The sequence below is a fragment of the Osmerus mordax genome, chromosome 21, assembly GCF_038355195.1.
Source record: "Osmerus mordax isolate fOsmMor3 chromosome 21, fOsmMor3.pri, whole genome shotgun sequence".
NCBI lineage: Eukaryota > Metazoa > Chordata > Actinopteri > Osmeriformes > Osmeridae > Osmerus > Osmerus mordax.
In genome coordinates this window covers 7733709-7748786 of record NC_090070.1, presented here as the reverse complement: position 1 = coordinate 7748786, position 15078 = coordinate 7733709, and the positions used below count along the sequence as shown (strand labels likewise).

General features: G+C 44.6%; 2 protein-coding genes across 3 annotated transcripts; both read right to left on the bottom strand.

Annotated features, from left to right (window-relative positions):
* Window positions 1-2923: 2923 nt before the first annotated feature.
* foxd7 (forkhead box D7) lies at window positions 2924-4481 on the bottom strand. Its single transcript, XM_067259595.1, has one exon. The coding sequence runs from the start codon at window positions 4479-4481 to the stop codon at window positions 3519-3521; it is 963 nt and encodes a 320-aa protein (XP_067115696.1). The 3' UTR covers window positions 2924-3518.
* Window positions 4482-10260: 5779 nt separating this feature from the next.
* On the bottom strand, window positions 10261-13203 carry fdx2 (ferredoxin 2). 2 transcript variants are annotated; one of them, XM_067259461.1, is made up of 5 exons: window positions 13017-13203; window positions 12648-12696; window positions 12338-12444; window positions 11979-12066; window positions 10261-11797 (listed from the first exon to the last, which is right to left on the bottom strand). In XM_067259461.1, exons 1-5 carry the CDS (start codon window positions 13201-13203, stop codon window positions 11641-11643), a joined length of 588 nt encoding a protein of 195 aa, XP_067115562.1. In that variant the 3' UTR covers window positions 10261-11640. The 2 variants fall into 2 exon arrangements, with proteins under 2 accessions (XP_067115562.1, XP_067115563.1); XM_067259462.1 differs by having other exon boundaries at window positions 12353-12444.
* Between the last annotated feature and the right edge of the window lie 1875 nt (window positions 13204-15078).

The window sequence follows — 15078 nt, the reverse complement described above, 5'->3', positions numbered from 1 at the left end:
ATACGTTTTCAGAAAGAACTGCATCCTTTGTTCCAAATTGTTCTATACGGCCGACTTGCTTTTTGAGTGTACACCAAAAATATGGCTTTCTTAAATTCCTATAACAGTTATTGGTCTGGTTTTGTTATTAAATACAATGTGCCATTCCAGATCTGAAGTCATCGTGTATTCAGACCATAAGGGGAAAACAAGACAAGCCTAGAGCAGGCAGCCTTTTCAAATTAACAGCCTCGGTCCTCTCGGCCAAAAGCCACAAATTACCCCCCTTCAGCAGCAGAGAATTAGGAACAATTTTGTGTTTGCTATAAAAAAGAACAGGGCAACGGGGAGGGGAGAAAACACATCTTACACACCACGGGACCACCAACGCCGGGGCCTGCAGGAACTGTACCCACCGTCAGGCTGGGTGGCATGCAGCACAGGGTACAGACTGGCAGGGAGTGGGGAGGGGGAGGGGGGGAAAGAGGGGGAATGAGCTGTGAGAGTGAAAGGGAGGAAAGATGTGGTTTAACAAACAGGGGGGGGGGGGTGATTGGAAGAGTTCCTGGCGGGAAAAGAGGGAAATGGGTATTGAGAGATCGATCGGAACCAAATGCACCACGCGCTCACGCACGCTCGCACGCACACGCTCACACTCGCGATCAAAAAGAAACAGTATGTCAGGTTTATATTATGGCCCAAGTAGACATGGTGTGTTCCCTAACTGCTCGGCTCTGATTTATTTTAGTGGTACGATCCGTCTCCCCTCTAAGGAGTATTTTGGCTGTGTTATTTGTTGACCTGGAAACTGTGGTTCCTCTGTGATGCATGGTATGGGTAAACACACACTCATGGACACACACACATGGACACACACAAACTGACATACACACAGACACACAAGTGGACATCCACAAAGTGACTTACACACTCGGACACACATATATAAATGAACTCATGAATAAACACACTCTCTATCTGACCGAATCACACACACACACACACCTTGAGATGTGCTGGATGAGTTAAGGGGTGACTGAGGGTAAAGTCATGACATCATGTCTTTGGCCCTCTGGTTTGGCCTCATGGTGCAATGCTAAACATAGCTGAAGAAAATAAACCAATCATCTCCCTTTTCTGCTCTTGTTGTGGTGTTATTTGTGGCTCTTCTTAATCTAAAGCATTTGGACGTTCACACTTTTCTGAGGATTAGGAATCGGGAGAAGAAAATCTTTCCCACCTGCAAACTTTCTTGGCTTCGCGTCCACTTTTATTTGGGGGGGGCTTCATATTTGTCTTTTTGAAACGTCCCTCCATCTTGCTTTCTTCCTTGTACTGGACTCAAATCCTTTGCTTTCTCTGGCACCTTCATGCATCTCCTTCATCAGAGATCTCCTGCAAACTCTCTCTCTCTCTCTCTCTCTCTCTCTCTCTCTCTCTCTCTCTCTCTCTCTCTCTCTCTCTTGCAGTCTTTCTCTGTGTCTCTCTCTCTTTCCTTGTTCACACTCTCTGGACGCGTGGCTGAAGTATGAGCTCATGGTCCTTCTGGGTGGCTCTCCTGTTATATGTCACTGTCATCTGCAGCCCTGACAGGGGGAGGGGCACCCCCCCTGTCCAAATACACAGGGAACGTCACGATACCCGACCAGCACGTAAACACACATAAACCGTCAAACCCATGGGGCTCTGAGACTGAGATTCAGGGTTCACGGCTTTAATGGCCCACACGGGTGACACACGGGCAGGTTAACCCGGGAGGGAGCGCGGGTGCGCGCGTGTGTGTGTGCGTGTGTGCGGTGTAATTGAATAAAACCTAAATATGACTGAGTGTGCCAGGAAAAGCAAACTGCTCAAAGGGAGCAGGAGGTGCAAGGCAGCCATGAACGTGTGTTGGTTCTGTGTCATCCATCCATGCTCTCGGCATGCAGCGCCTACAGGCTGGGGAACCACTTCGACATCAGCCGCCATCGTCAACATTGCTTTCTCTTGAATTGTGTTTTTCAACTATATGATGGTGTACTGTAAGTTCAGTTGTATCGATTCGAGTAATGGAGGATTTTTGTTGTGGGGATGTTTGCAAAATGTTTTGAAAAAGTTGGAAACGTTGAATTCGTTGGATTGTTAAAATGGTTTCGCCCGTATGGGCTAGTTGGTTATATTGTAGGTCCATTTTATGGTTGTCAAGTATAACATGATTTGATGGGAATTCGAGGTGGCAGTGTCAGTCCCAATGGACACGCACACATGCGTACACTCAAACACACACACTCTCAATCTCACATGCACACACACATTTGTGTTTTATTTTTCCTAAAATGCACCAATTTGAAAGTATACACAACACCCTTTGATGTAGCCTACAGTATCCATTACATTTGGAATCCCATAAGTGAGTAATGTTAGACTGTCTTTGCTTCAATAGCTTTATAAGCAAAGTAGGGTGGGCTACTTTGCAGTTCAAGACATAACAAAAAGAATTGTGCAAAGGATCTAGAAACATCAAAACAGGAATCATTCTCATTATGCTCAATAATATTTGATGTCCGGGCTACATATGCATTTGATCATATTGTAACGGCATTGCAGATCAGAAAATGCCACGGTCATCTGCTACTTATTTGGGGGTACAAGGATTGGCAATATAGCCATTTATGAAGGTCTGTTTTGACTGAGGAAAACCTCCTTTGTAACACATGTGAGGGCACCCACACACAGAGAGATAGTGTGTTGTTAGAGTGTAAGTGAGTGATTGATAGTGTGAGCGAGGGAGAATGTACGTGCACATGTGCGATCTTATGTATACTGTACGTGGCCTCTTTCAAAAAACGTTGCAGCGGTAATCAATCAAATGTCGACACGGGGAGTGAAATAAAATAAACTTTATGATGGCGTCACATTCTGACGATTTTCTATGTGCGAGGTGAGGTGAAGGTGTTTCAGTCAAAGAAAAGAGAAATTAATACAGTAAATTGAAGTATGACAGTTTAATACAGCATGTTTTTTCCCTGCTTTCAAAGTGCCTCTTCATTTCCTCTGTAAGTGCATATAAATGTGTTGCTGATAATGAGTAAATTGTAGGCTAAATAGACCACTAAAAAGCTTACTTGATTACAAAAGTCATAAAACCACAAATAGTGCAATTGAACATCAATAGGCCTACTCATGTAATTGCTCAAACAGGAGCAATGCTAATCTGCAAAATAGTAACTTTTTATTCTGACATTTGAATGTTCTTTCAGTAAGATATTATTTGCAAAGGATTCAAATAAACTCATATTAAGCACATCAAAACTCTTAATTAGAAAATAAAGCAGAGTTCGTCGCAAGACGCATGGACACAGGCCTTTTAAATGTCCGTATTCCATCAATGCCGTTTTTGATAGTTTTAGTTAATGCTGGCACCTTAAATTACTTTTACAAATTTAAAATAAATGTTTATTCAAAACACAAATATACCAGAAACAAATCAGAATTATTGTGAAACTAAAGAGGCAGTAGTCTAGAGAAGTCCACTTTATCCACGGTCAATAGTTGGAATATTATTTACCAGGCTGCTGCAAGAGTTTGTTTGAAAAGCTAGAAGTGGTGAAAGGACGTAATTTGTGGTACTCCAAATTCAGGTTCAGGGGATGCGGGGGTTCCATGGAATGAAGCGAGGCTGGAGACAGAAACGGGGAACTGGGAAGCGAAGTCGGAGGCATCGTGAAGCAGTGCGCCTTATACAAACTGTCAAAGGTTAAAGTCTGAGATGAAAGGAACGTCTTTTGGCCAGCATCCGTCCTGGAAAACAGTGATGACAGAGCAGGCAAGATGCTGCTTACCGGAGGTATGCTAGGGGTAGGAGCCGAGTAATTTTTTAATTCAAGGTGGTGGTACTGGTCCACACTGGGTGCTTGGAAACATGGTCCTAGTCCATGCGCTCTGTAGAATGGGAAACTGGGCATCGCGCTGGGGAAAAGCGCGGTGTCCTTTATCATTCCAAATCGGAAATGCTGACGCTTGAAGCGCTTTCTCCGCCGTAGAAAGCTCCCGTTTTCGAACATGTCGGATGACATTGGGTCTAGAGTCCAGTAGTTTCCCTTACCAGGGTTTCCGGGCTCCCGAGGCATTTTGACAAAGCAGTCGTTGAGGGACAGGTTATGGCGAATGGAGTTTTGCCACGCCGGGAACTTTTCTCGGTAATAGGAAAAACGGTGACTGATAAAATCGCATATCTCGCTGAGCGTAAGGCGCTTTTTCGGACTTTGAAGGATTGCCATGGTGATAAGAGCAATGTAGGAGTATGGGGGCTTGACACAAGCCGCATTTCGTCCTGTTCCTGACAAACACTTGAGGTGAGAGCTTCCACTGGCTTCCACGTCCTCACCAGTTTGTATTTGAGAAGGGAGCTCAGAGCGTTGCTCCAAATCGGGCACCAGTGCGTAATCCTGATTTTGTGCATCTTTTCGACCGTCTCCCTCCACGTCGATTTCGGGCTCCATTAGATCTCTGTCCAAAGTCATAATCTTCCAATGGGTCCGGTGCCACCTGCACCAAGCAAGGGGCAAGATGAGTGCCTGAGGTCCTACACGCGCAGATGCCCGCACACGACGCGCTGCCTTTTCGCTTTTCATTCACAAAAAAAGAAAACACAGCTGCTCCAAGAATGCCTTTTCACCCTCCTTCATTCATCCCCTCCTTCTTGCAAAATAGCCTACCCCCCTAAGACTAAAACAAACATCACTGTCATGAAAGATGTACATATTCATGTATGATAATCACAGTTTTAAAGTTGGGGTTTATTTTGAACCCTGGAGCGCCTGACAAAAGACGCGCTGTAGGCTACACGAGCCTTCCTTAATTAATTAATGAATTAATGTAATTTTCCGATTCGTCCATTTGCTTCAACGTCGCAGTTAAGAGTTACGCACGAGCAAAAAGAATACGACAACTTTAATTGTGTTATAAATTATGGCAGTCAATCCTACTATCAGCCTAGTCATGTTATTTTATAATATATTTACATAAAGTAGCCTAATAAGCTATAGGCCTATATACACCATCCATTAACTAAGTATCATTTGGGCTAGGCTTACATAGAAATACCCAAAATTATCAATAAGGAAATCGGAGTAAGGAATAAAAAATAGAAAACGTTTTTTAAAAGAAATCTGCACTCATCCAGAAAGAATCAATAAAGGAAATTCAAGGTTAATTCATACAGTTAAAATAGAGGCGTATGGCATTCATTTACACTTAGATTGTGCTGAATATTTTTAGTAGACCAGTGATTCCAATAGCCACATTTCAAGAGCTTGCTGTCATACATTTGGTATGTATTTGGCATAAGGGTGGCCTTGCAGAGCGATATAGTTGGAAACTATCATTTCGAAAAGGATTTCGCAGTTCTCAGTTTAAAAACGGTTACATCCGATGGGATTATCATTTCAGACGCACCGGTGGAACGCACTGAATCCAGCTAAACTGGAATTCTTCAGCTTCAAAACTGTTTAATTTAAACATGCATGTTATGTTGTGTAGGATTTTGTAAAACATTTTGTGACACACACACAATCCTATCAAATAAAGACGAAAACAAATCAGATAAGATGATTTAATAAGAGTTTTATAAATCCTTACTCCACCACTGTTCTTTTTGTTTTTACCTCCAGACATAGACCAGCTAAATTATCGCTATTTTGAGGTATAGTTTCAGACAGAAAATAATAACAAGAACTGCCCCAACACATCATTCAGAAAAGGAGGAAAAACAGCACAAATATAAAAGACAACAAATACAAAGTAATATATAACTTAATTCAACTTGAAATCTTTACTTGAAAGTTTACATTTCTAACTTAAACAACTAGATACCAACATTAATTTAACTTGTATCTAACAGCTGGACAGTATGTCATTTAAGGCAATGCTGTTACATAGTTCTGTGTAAGTTCTGTGTATGACTGGCAGTTTATTGTTAGAAGTTCTGTCCAGAATGAACACCCCAGCTTCTTGCCTGTAGAGTATAAGAACCTTATGGAAAAGAGTTCCATAGAAAGAAAAAAAACGTTGCCAGTATTGTCTTTTATATTTGTATTTTATAGTTAGAATTTTAGGACATTTTTGTTGTTTATTCATTTATGTGTAGACCCAGAGCAAGATATATGATAAGTGCTAATAAATAAGACAATTTAGTGCAGAGTTCGAGTATTTTTCAGAGGTAGTACGTGTGTATTTATGCTACAGCACAGTGCATAGTGTGTTATCTACAACCAACAGTGCGACTTGGAGGGCAGCTCACAGGAAGTGACGTGACAGGCTAACATGACTCCAAAGGGGACCGACCAAAGAGCCGCAGAGCCTGTCGGCATGGCCACGTACCACAAGGGGAGGGGCTAGCTTATTACCGAGTGCCCGCAGTCGTCCACGATAGCGCCATCGGGCGTGGCGTCTCGTTTTTCCCATCGAGCGCGTCGTCGGTTGGGCTACCAGGCCGGGTGCTTGCGGTGGGACGAGGCCAGCCGGAGGAGGTCACCACACTTGAAGCAGCGCGTGTTGGAGTGGCCCTCTTTCCTGGGGATGTGCCAGCACTGTGTGCAACGCACTCTGTACTTCTTATACCTGGCAAGGTGGACATGGCAGCGAGGGCAAAAAACAGCGGCGGCATATTTATTCCTCGTTTAGGAGAGGAAATGATCACGTGTTATGGCTTGTAATGTCAGCGGTGAGGTCGCTGTTCCAAACCACAACAATTCACAAGATGGAAGTAGAACTTTTTTTTTTTTCAGCCGGCCCACCTTATTCCACAAGCGTTACACAAGGGGGTCCCATCCTCGGCGTCTCTCCACAAGGGGGTCTTCTTGGTGCGGCAGGAAGCACACATCTTGTTCTCTGATTGGAGGAGAGGAGGGTTTAATCAGCGTTTTCAGACATTGTTCTGAAGGCCTCACCTTATCCTTTGTTGACATAGTCATCCTTCAAGTCTCCTGAATATGGGCGGTGTATATATACACACTACTGTGCTGTTACCCAAACGAACATACAATTACATGTTTCAATGCCCCCCCCCTTTCGCTCTCTTCCCACCTCTCTCGCCCTCCCGTCTTTTTTTCTCCTCTCTCTCAACCCCTTTTACAGCAGCCGTTTGTTGCTCATTAAAGTGTTAACGGTGTTTACCCAGCAGTTTCCCCAAAATAACCCTCTGAAAAAAAGGAACAAAAAAAAATCCACCATCAAATATATTCCACCTGTCCCATGGGTCAAGGCCGCTGCTGTTTTGTGCTGCTGTGCTGCCCTCTTCTGGGAGAGGAGAGGTACTCACTGTGGAGGCTGGTGGAAGGATCGCTCTCCTCGTCAGAACTGCTGGTCCTCAAGGAGCTCTGGGACGACCTTGACCTGACTCTCGACTTCCGGACGCTTTTGGAGAGCTCGTCACTGGGAAAGAATGCAGTAGCGTAAACTAGGACAGTGGGATAACCAGTAGGATACGTGGCCTTTTTTTTTATATGCAGAAAGAAACAAGAGTTGTTGTGTGACGATGCACTGTTGTGCTGTGTGACACCAAGATTAAAACGCCAATTTTATTGATTACCAATTACTTTATTGATTATCAAATACCAACACTAACAGGTTCATATTGTGTCTCCCAATTTTGGCTATGACTTTGGATTCACAAAAAATGTTTACACCGTCTCTTGTGAGGAGAATAGCTTCGTGTGTAAAGTTATGTCGTGGCCCTACCTGTATTTGGAGGTTATCAGAAGCCGACACTGCTCCTTGCTGTCGTCCACCTCGGTGTGTATCCGAAAGGTCACGCCCTGAACGCCCCCGCCGCGCACGTCAACGCTGCGGGTAGGACAGGTCTGTTTCCTGGGGGTCTTGGTCCTCCACTGGGTCACAGACGAGGCAGACCGCTCGAGGGTTGGGCCCTCCTGCTTGGAGCCTTCTTTGGCCTCCGGTTCTGAGGCGGCTGGACGGCCATTTTGGCTCAATGCCGAGTCTTCGGCTCGCCCGGTTTCACCGCTCAATATGAGCGATAGGGCTTGCGAGGAGCTCTGGGGCTGATTCACGCCGTCCTGGGGCTCAAAGGTGACGCAGAGGTTGGAGTCGAAGTCCAGTGTCAATGCTGAGCTCGATGCCAGGTACGCCATCGTGGTTGCCGAGGGTCGTGCTGGATACAGGTGTTCTTCTTCGGCTGACCAACACGGCAGCTGTTGATGCTGTGGTACAGGGATATCATCGGGTGCAGGTGAACCATGCTGGAGTGCTAAAACACTTCCAGAGCAAGGCTCCTTTAATATGTCTTTCTCAACCGAGGCATCCTTCTCCTCCTCCTCCTCCTCCTCTTCCTTTTTGGCGCCGAGGCTTACGCGCGCCCATGCATCTCCGAAACCGGAACTGCCCACATCTCCACATGTGACACTGACGAATGCCTGCGATGGAACAGACTGGTCTGTTATCGAGTTCTTGGGTGAACACCGCTGCTCCTTAGCCTCCGCTCTGCTGCTCATGCCACTTTCCTTCATCTCACCCATCTGGTCGCTGGACCTGATACAGGCGGCTCCCTCTCTCGCCGTGTCAAAAGGATAGACAAGGCCTACACCGGTGCTCACGCGTCCCAGATTGGACCCTAGGGCTGCCACGTAGGAAGTAGAAAACGCGGGGCCTAAGCTTGGGTCGTCTTCCTCTCGGTCGCTCGAATGGAGGAGCCTCTCGCACTGGAGGTTGATGAGACTCATGACCTCCCAGGGACTGCTGCACCGAGCGCTGGACTGAGAGGACTCAGAGCAGGTGGATGTGCATGGAGAGTCATTCTCCCGCTGGTTCTGGTTGCACTTAAGGAAGGAAATGGCTTGAAGAGGGGGCTTATGGGAAACTGAGTTATGCTTAGGTTCTCCGCCGGGTCTAGTTAAAGACCTGGAGTCAAAGCAGCTGTCGGGGGCAGGGCGGGCTAGCATGGTAGCCTCCTGGAGGAGGTAGAGGATGGTGGACTGGGTCACCTTGTTGGTGGACTGGGTCACCTGGTTGGTGGACTGGGTCACCTGGTTGGTAGACTGGGTCACCTGGTTGGGGTTCTGGGGTTCTGGGTCCTCCGTTGTACTGGCTGCTTGAGGTCTGATGGATGGTAGCTCTGCTCCTAAGCTCATGTTTATGTGTCTGTCCCAAAGAAAGAGAAATAAATTATGAAAGTGTGCTGTATCCTTGATTGTAAATGGTACCAATAGATGTTTTATTTAAATATGTAACTGTGTAATATGTAAGTTGTAACCCATCAGACTAAAAAAGTGCCTTGTCTTTGAGGTATTTCAACCCTTACAGCTGGTATTGGTAGACACCCCCCCCCCACACACACACACACACACACACACACACCAACAATTATGAAAATAGTATCGTGAAAATAGTGAAGAACATCAAAAGACAGCCATAAAATAGAACTCACAGCGGTCGTGTTGAAATGTATAAATATTTTTCCTCAGTCACAATGTAATAACTTGAATCCAGAAATGTCTTGGCAGCTCTGATGGCTTGTCTCGAGCTAGCGCCAAGCTTCAACAGATGCTCGCGCTACTCAGGCTGGGGCCATCAGATTTGACCTTCTTTCGTGCGTGGCGTGATGACAATTTTAACCAGAATTACAAACTCACAACGATAATACAGTACGTCAACCTAAATCGATCTTTTCAGGCACAACTGCAACGATGAACTGGCATGGGGATTTAACTTTACGTCAACATGGTCGGAATGATCGCCCGTCTAGATCATTTGGAACGTAATGAGCAGTAGGAAAGATGATCCTCTTCACTAATGGATCACATTATTGCGATTTATAGCAGTGAGGCTTACCTGTGGTTTCTTCATTCAGTGAATGTATTCTTCCGTGCTCAATTCATGTCACGTTTTGACAATTGTTTTGGGCCTACAGGAAACATAGGACAACATAACTACAGGTGCTTTTGATGTCATTAATTAGTCTGAGTAAGCGTTTGGAACAGATAAAAGTTCTGACTGAAATACATTCTTGTTTCTTAAGGCTCACTTTGCCCGTGAGGGTCACCTGTCGAAGGTCTTGGTATTTACAATTCGTCAACGTATATATGGATCACACCATACTGTTGTATGTACCAAACGTGTGTAGTTAGTGCTATTGATCATTTGTCTTGAGACAATTACACAGCATATTGTTAGTGCAGTTTTTTTTTGTCGCAGTTTGCAGTCGTTGTCAAGATGGAAACTAACATTGTTTTCCCCGTGTTTTACATCCTCTTTAGCCCCATGATAGAAAACATGCGTGGGACACAATTATTTTCAAAACGAGTTTTAATGCTCATCAAATGATTTTCCAATGAAACATATAATGCATACATTTGTGCGCTTGTGACACTTACAGTACAGGTGCAGACTAGTTATTGGTAAAAACGTTCCAAGATCTCATGGATTCATCTGCTGAACCAGCAGTCCATTCTATGTCACTTTCTTTCCTAGCACGCCTGATTCAGATGAGATAATTAGCCTATTTGTGGAATCAAGCAAGCTAGTGAGAAGTGACAATAATTGGCTACTGCAAATTAAGGGGTGGACTGGCTTCACGAAAGAAAAAAAACCTTGGAGGTTGAAAAATGGATGAATACAGCTCTGACTGGTAGCTTTTTTTTACAACTCGGGAAGTTGAATGTTAAGGCAAAAACATGATCAAGATTGATGTGGGCAAGACATGTAAAATAACTTGTCAGAGAAACAACACCGAAGGTTCCTCTGTCAGTTTATTCAACAATATTTGATGAGAGATCAACTCTTTTAGCTCCAATCTATACTAATGTTCCTTCAGCAGCTCAAACTCAAAGCATACCACTTGTAGTATGGGTTAAGGTTAATGGTTGCAGATGGCTTTATGGCGGAAGGGGATAATCTGTGTCAATATGAAAATAATAGAAACCTTGACAAGTCACTTCCCTCACCCTCGCAAACCTCTCACATGAGCAAACTAGGAACAAATATGAATGGAAGCTGTGTGTTGGTACTACTGCGACAAGTGAGTATTGATAGGTTACCACGTGACCATCCATACTATTTGGAGGCTTTTGTTCAGAAAATAATTGACCTTTTGTAAATAAGTTGTAACATGGAATGTTCCATTCAAGGACACACTGTGGCCCTACCAAATAAATGCTTCTTGAATTGATGCAATAACATAATATCAAATGACTATTATACATTGAGGACCTATCCAAGAACGACAGTGTGTGTGACTGAATAGTTTGAGTTGACGTATCAATCCTGGCCCGAGAATGACAGTTACATAAACACTGAAAACCAGTCAATATTTTCCCCATATAGCAGCTGCTAACCATGGACACCCAACTGGACAATGGACATCATGAATGTGAGCCCAATGACTCCACACTTCAGATTTGTTTTAGTGATTCTCTGATCTAGGCCTTTGCATAGGTCTGTTATGTTGTCTGGCATGCGGTCCTGTCGTTGGTAAACTAGGAGTTTCTTTAGAGGTCCACTAGAGGGAGATGCTATAAGTGCTTCTCTATCCCAGCCGGGCAACCCTCCATCCCTGGCCACCCACGGGCCGCAAAGTACACCCAAGATGGCCGACTGCACCCCCCTCCCTCTTCCTTTTCCCTCCAGCAGAAGACGGCGGCCGTGGTCGGGAGATCCCTCCCTTGGTCCTCAGTGTGGTTTGGGAACGTGGCCGTCCACATAGAAGTTTCTGGTGACCTTGGGCAGGGTGAGCTCGATGCCTTCCAGCTCTTGGGTGAGGACGATCTGGCATCCCAGACGAGAGTTCTCCTGGAGCAGGGGAGCCATGTCGAGCATGTCATCCTCGCTGGGAGGGAGGAGAAGACCAGAGGATGAGCTCCAGCGACCAAGTGTTGTAAGATACTGTGTTGTATTTGGATGACTACTCCATCAGATTGAAATGGAGAAAGATCCCCATTTTCAGGTGTGTGGTATTTTGATGACTGTTTGGTTAGCAAAGTGTGCTGTGTCATGCGATCAGGCCATACCTTTCCTCAGGCTCCGGTAGCTTGTCACAGTGGTCTCCACTCACATAGACGTGACACGTTGAACAAGCTAGAGATGCCTCACAAGCACCTAACACAGAGACAAGAACCAAGACATAATGATCATTTTAGGGAGATGTATTTGGGGTTGAATTTAAATGTAAATTTTTGGGATTAGTTTCCTGGCTGTGTGTGTATCGCATGTCTGTTTCTGTCTCTACTAAATGTATGTTTCTATAATTACAGGTTGTTAATGAAGACGCCTTGGTCTCAAAGTTTTTTTTGTATATTTGAAGTCCTGAAATTAAATGATTTCTGGGTTGAAGTTTATGGAAAGATGATTATATCTTCTGTCTTCTCACCTTCCAGTTCTATACCATGCTTGTGAGCCAGGTAAAGGACATTGTCCCCAACCTTCGCCTTCACTGGAATCCTCTGTCCAGACCGGTCTATATACACCACGTTGACCCTGAAGAACAGATAACAGTTAGTTGGGGTGAAGGGTCCACAAAGTAAGGTGGGGTTAACTTACTTTTTAACTGTTTAAATTACCGTGAATTTAGACAGTTCTGAAGTGAATTAACGTATTCCTACTGAAGGTTGTGGGTAAAAAATAGCATATGCTGAATTGTAAAATGTCGCCTATAGGCTATCTGTAAAGGTCGCACTTACACATCGTCAGGGTCTTCCGCGTTAGTCCTCCCCTCGTCGTGGTACAATCCTGTTCGGCAATAAAACACAACATACTATTTTACATTCCCAAATCATTCCAATAAATAGTAGAAACTAATTTCAGCTCACCACTGGGTTGCAGCTTGTTGCACAAGCAGTCACAACACTATCTTAGGATGAATGATTTATGTAACTGTTAGCTAGTTACCTAACGTCCCCTTGATTTGATTTGGATGATATCATGATCTTTAAGGAATGCACAGCAAATTATTGCGCAGACTACCTTCCTGGATCCTAACCTGGATCTGTTTACTTGCATATAGCGACTATGTTTGTAGTCGTAGCTAATGACGTACTGAAGCAACTCACCATTAGAGGTCTGTAAGTGTCGGTTCAACGTCCGAAAACGATCAACAGTTCCTCCTCTCGACACACTAGAAATGCCACTCGTGCAAGTATTTAACCTGTTAAAAGGACATTTGCTACAGTCTGGTATAACTCTAGAAAGTCTCAAAGTCAGTCCCACGCTCGACCGGACTGCAGCGGAGGCCGCCATGATAGTGTTTTGGTCACGTGAGTGAAAACAGCCAATAGTAAGTAGTGATGACATTCTTCTACTTTTTTTAGCAGCAGAGGACGCCACTGTAGCATAAATAAGCAGACTTGTGTGTAAGTGTAATTTTTATTTAGTCCATATGTTTTGTCACAAGCCGTCTGGTTTAGAATACGAACCAGAATCGAAATTCTATACGTATTTAAATGTATTCTCTTTTCTATTCCTCCAAGTTTCATGCATTTAACAGAGATATGTCTTAACATCTATAATGCAGTTCGTAGAAAGTAGGGGAGACTGTTTGTGCAGTTCGAACTATCTGACGCAAGCTAGCATCGAAGGGTACTGTGTACCGCTGATGTCACTAGAGCATGCAGTAGAGCGGCGATGTTATGACTGTGAGAGCCAGTCATAACCCCCCACCCCTTGCCCCCCTTTTAGTACTCCCAGATTTACCTCTACAAACGTAAAGGGCCAGCAGGAAGCAGCGAAGGTACTGAGTGCTGTGACTTTTATGGCTATAAAACTTTTACACTGTAACATGCCTTCGACATTTGAGATGAGATATGCGGCCGTAAAAAAGACAGCCGTCTGTGATACAGTATGAGTACTGTACCTTTATAGTGTCCTATAATGTTCTGAGCTTTGCCCCAAGTCAGTCCTAACTCCAGACTAACAACAGGGTACCAAGCCCAATATGGCTGTATAGTGTTCCTCCTCCATAAAACATTATAGGGTTCATTCTTGCCCATATACAGTATGTATCTCAAAGGAGGGTCTTTAGTGAGTCAAGGCCTTCCTGGCCTAAGGGTGGGTATGGGGGACAGCATCACTCCTGGTAATCCCACTCAACCATCCACCCGCACAACATAAACACACACCTTGTCAGTTAAAATGTGTGAGTGGCTAGGGAGCGTCTACCTGTCTGGTGATTCCATTTAGGACATGGAAATGCCCCCCCCCCCGTTGGATCCTCAAGTCTCCTGGCCTACAGTCGTCAGCTGCTGTGTGTGGGTGTGTGTGTGAGTGTGTGTGTGAGTGTGTGTGTGTGTGAGTGAGTGTGTGGTTAGTGGAAGATATCTCATGCATGGTTTGGAAATGAAGTAGCCTCGAGCTGTTTCTCCACCCTGTATTTTCTCGTGCTGCAACTTGAGAGGATGTGTGTGTGTGTGTGGTTATCATGCATGATCTGATCGGAATGATTTTAATAGCTGGACAAAGTCAGACTGCCCTTTCTGATGAGAAGGCAATTTAAGTCACATAGTGGAGGTTCCCATCCTCATGCAGGGCCTACACCTAATTATTTTGTTGCACATTATATACCTCAACATGACACCACACACACATACTGTCCTCGAATCCCCTCCCCCCCAGTTTGATCTTAGGGTGTACCTATGCCCCCGGTAATACAGGGACGAGCCCACTAATTAAGCCGTCACACTCTATTAAAACTCCTTCCAGAGTCTGTGCTGTATCTGGGGTTAAGGCTGTGGTTCATTTCAGCCAGGGTAGTGTATCTAGACATATCCTATCAAAGCATACCGCAGTAGGCTAGTGTGTGTGTGTTTGTGTGTGCGCCGCTTTCATTTCTGACCAGAGGAATGCTGAGCCGTTGTGTTACGAGATTGCTTCATCCTGCGTTCTTCGTAATGTGATGTTTGAAACAAACCTTTAGATGGTGTATCGAAAGAAGGACAAGACAAGTTTGAACGCATCAGACAACTGAATATAATCATCCATCCCCTTTATCCTCTTAGTTGGAAGTTTGTGCTCTTAGTTTTGCAAGACATATTGTAACTTTGTTCTCTATCAGATGACAAAACTTGGCAGTAACTCATCAATAACAGGTTACAGTGAGGCTCTGTGTGGAGTCTCTCT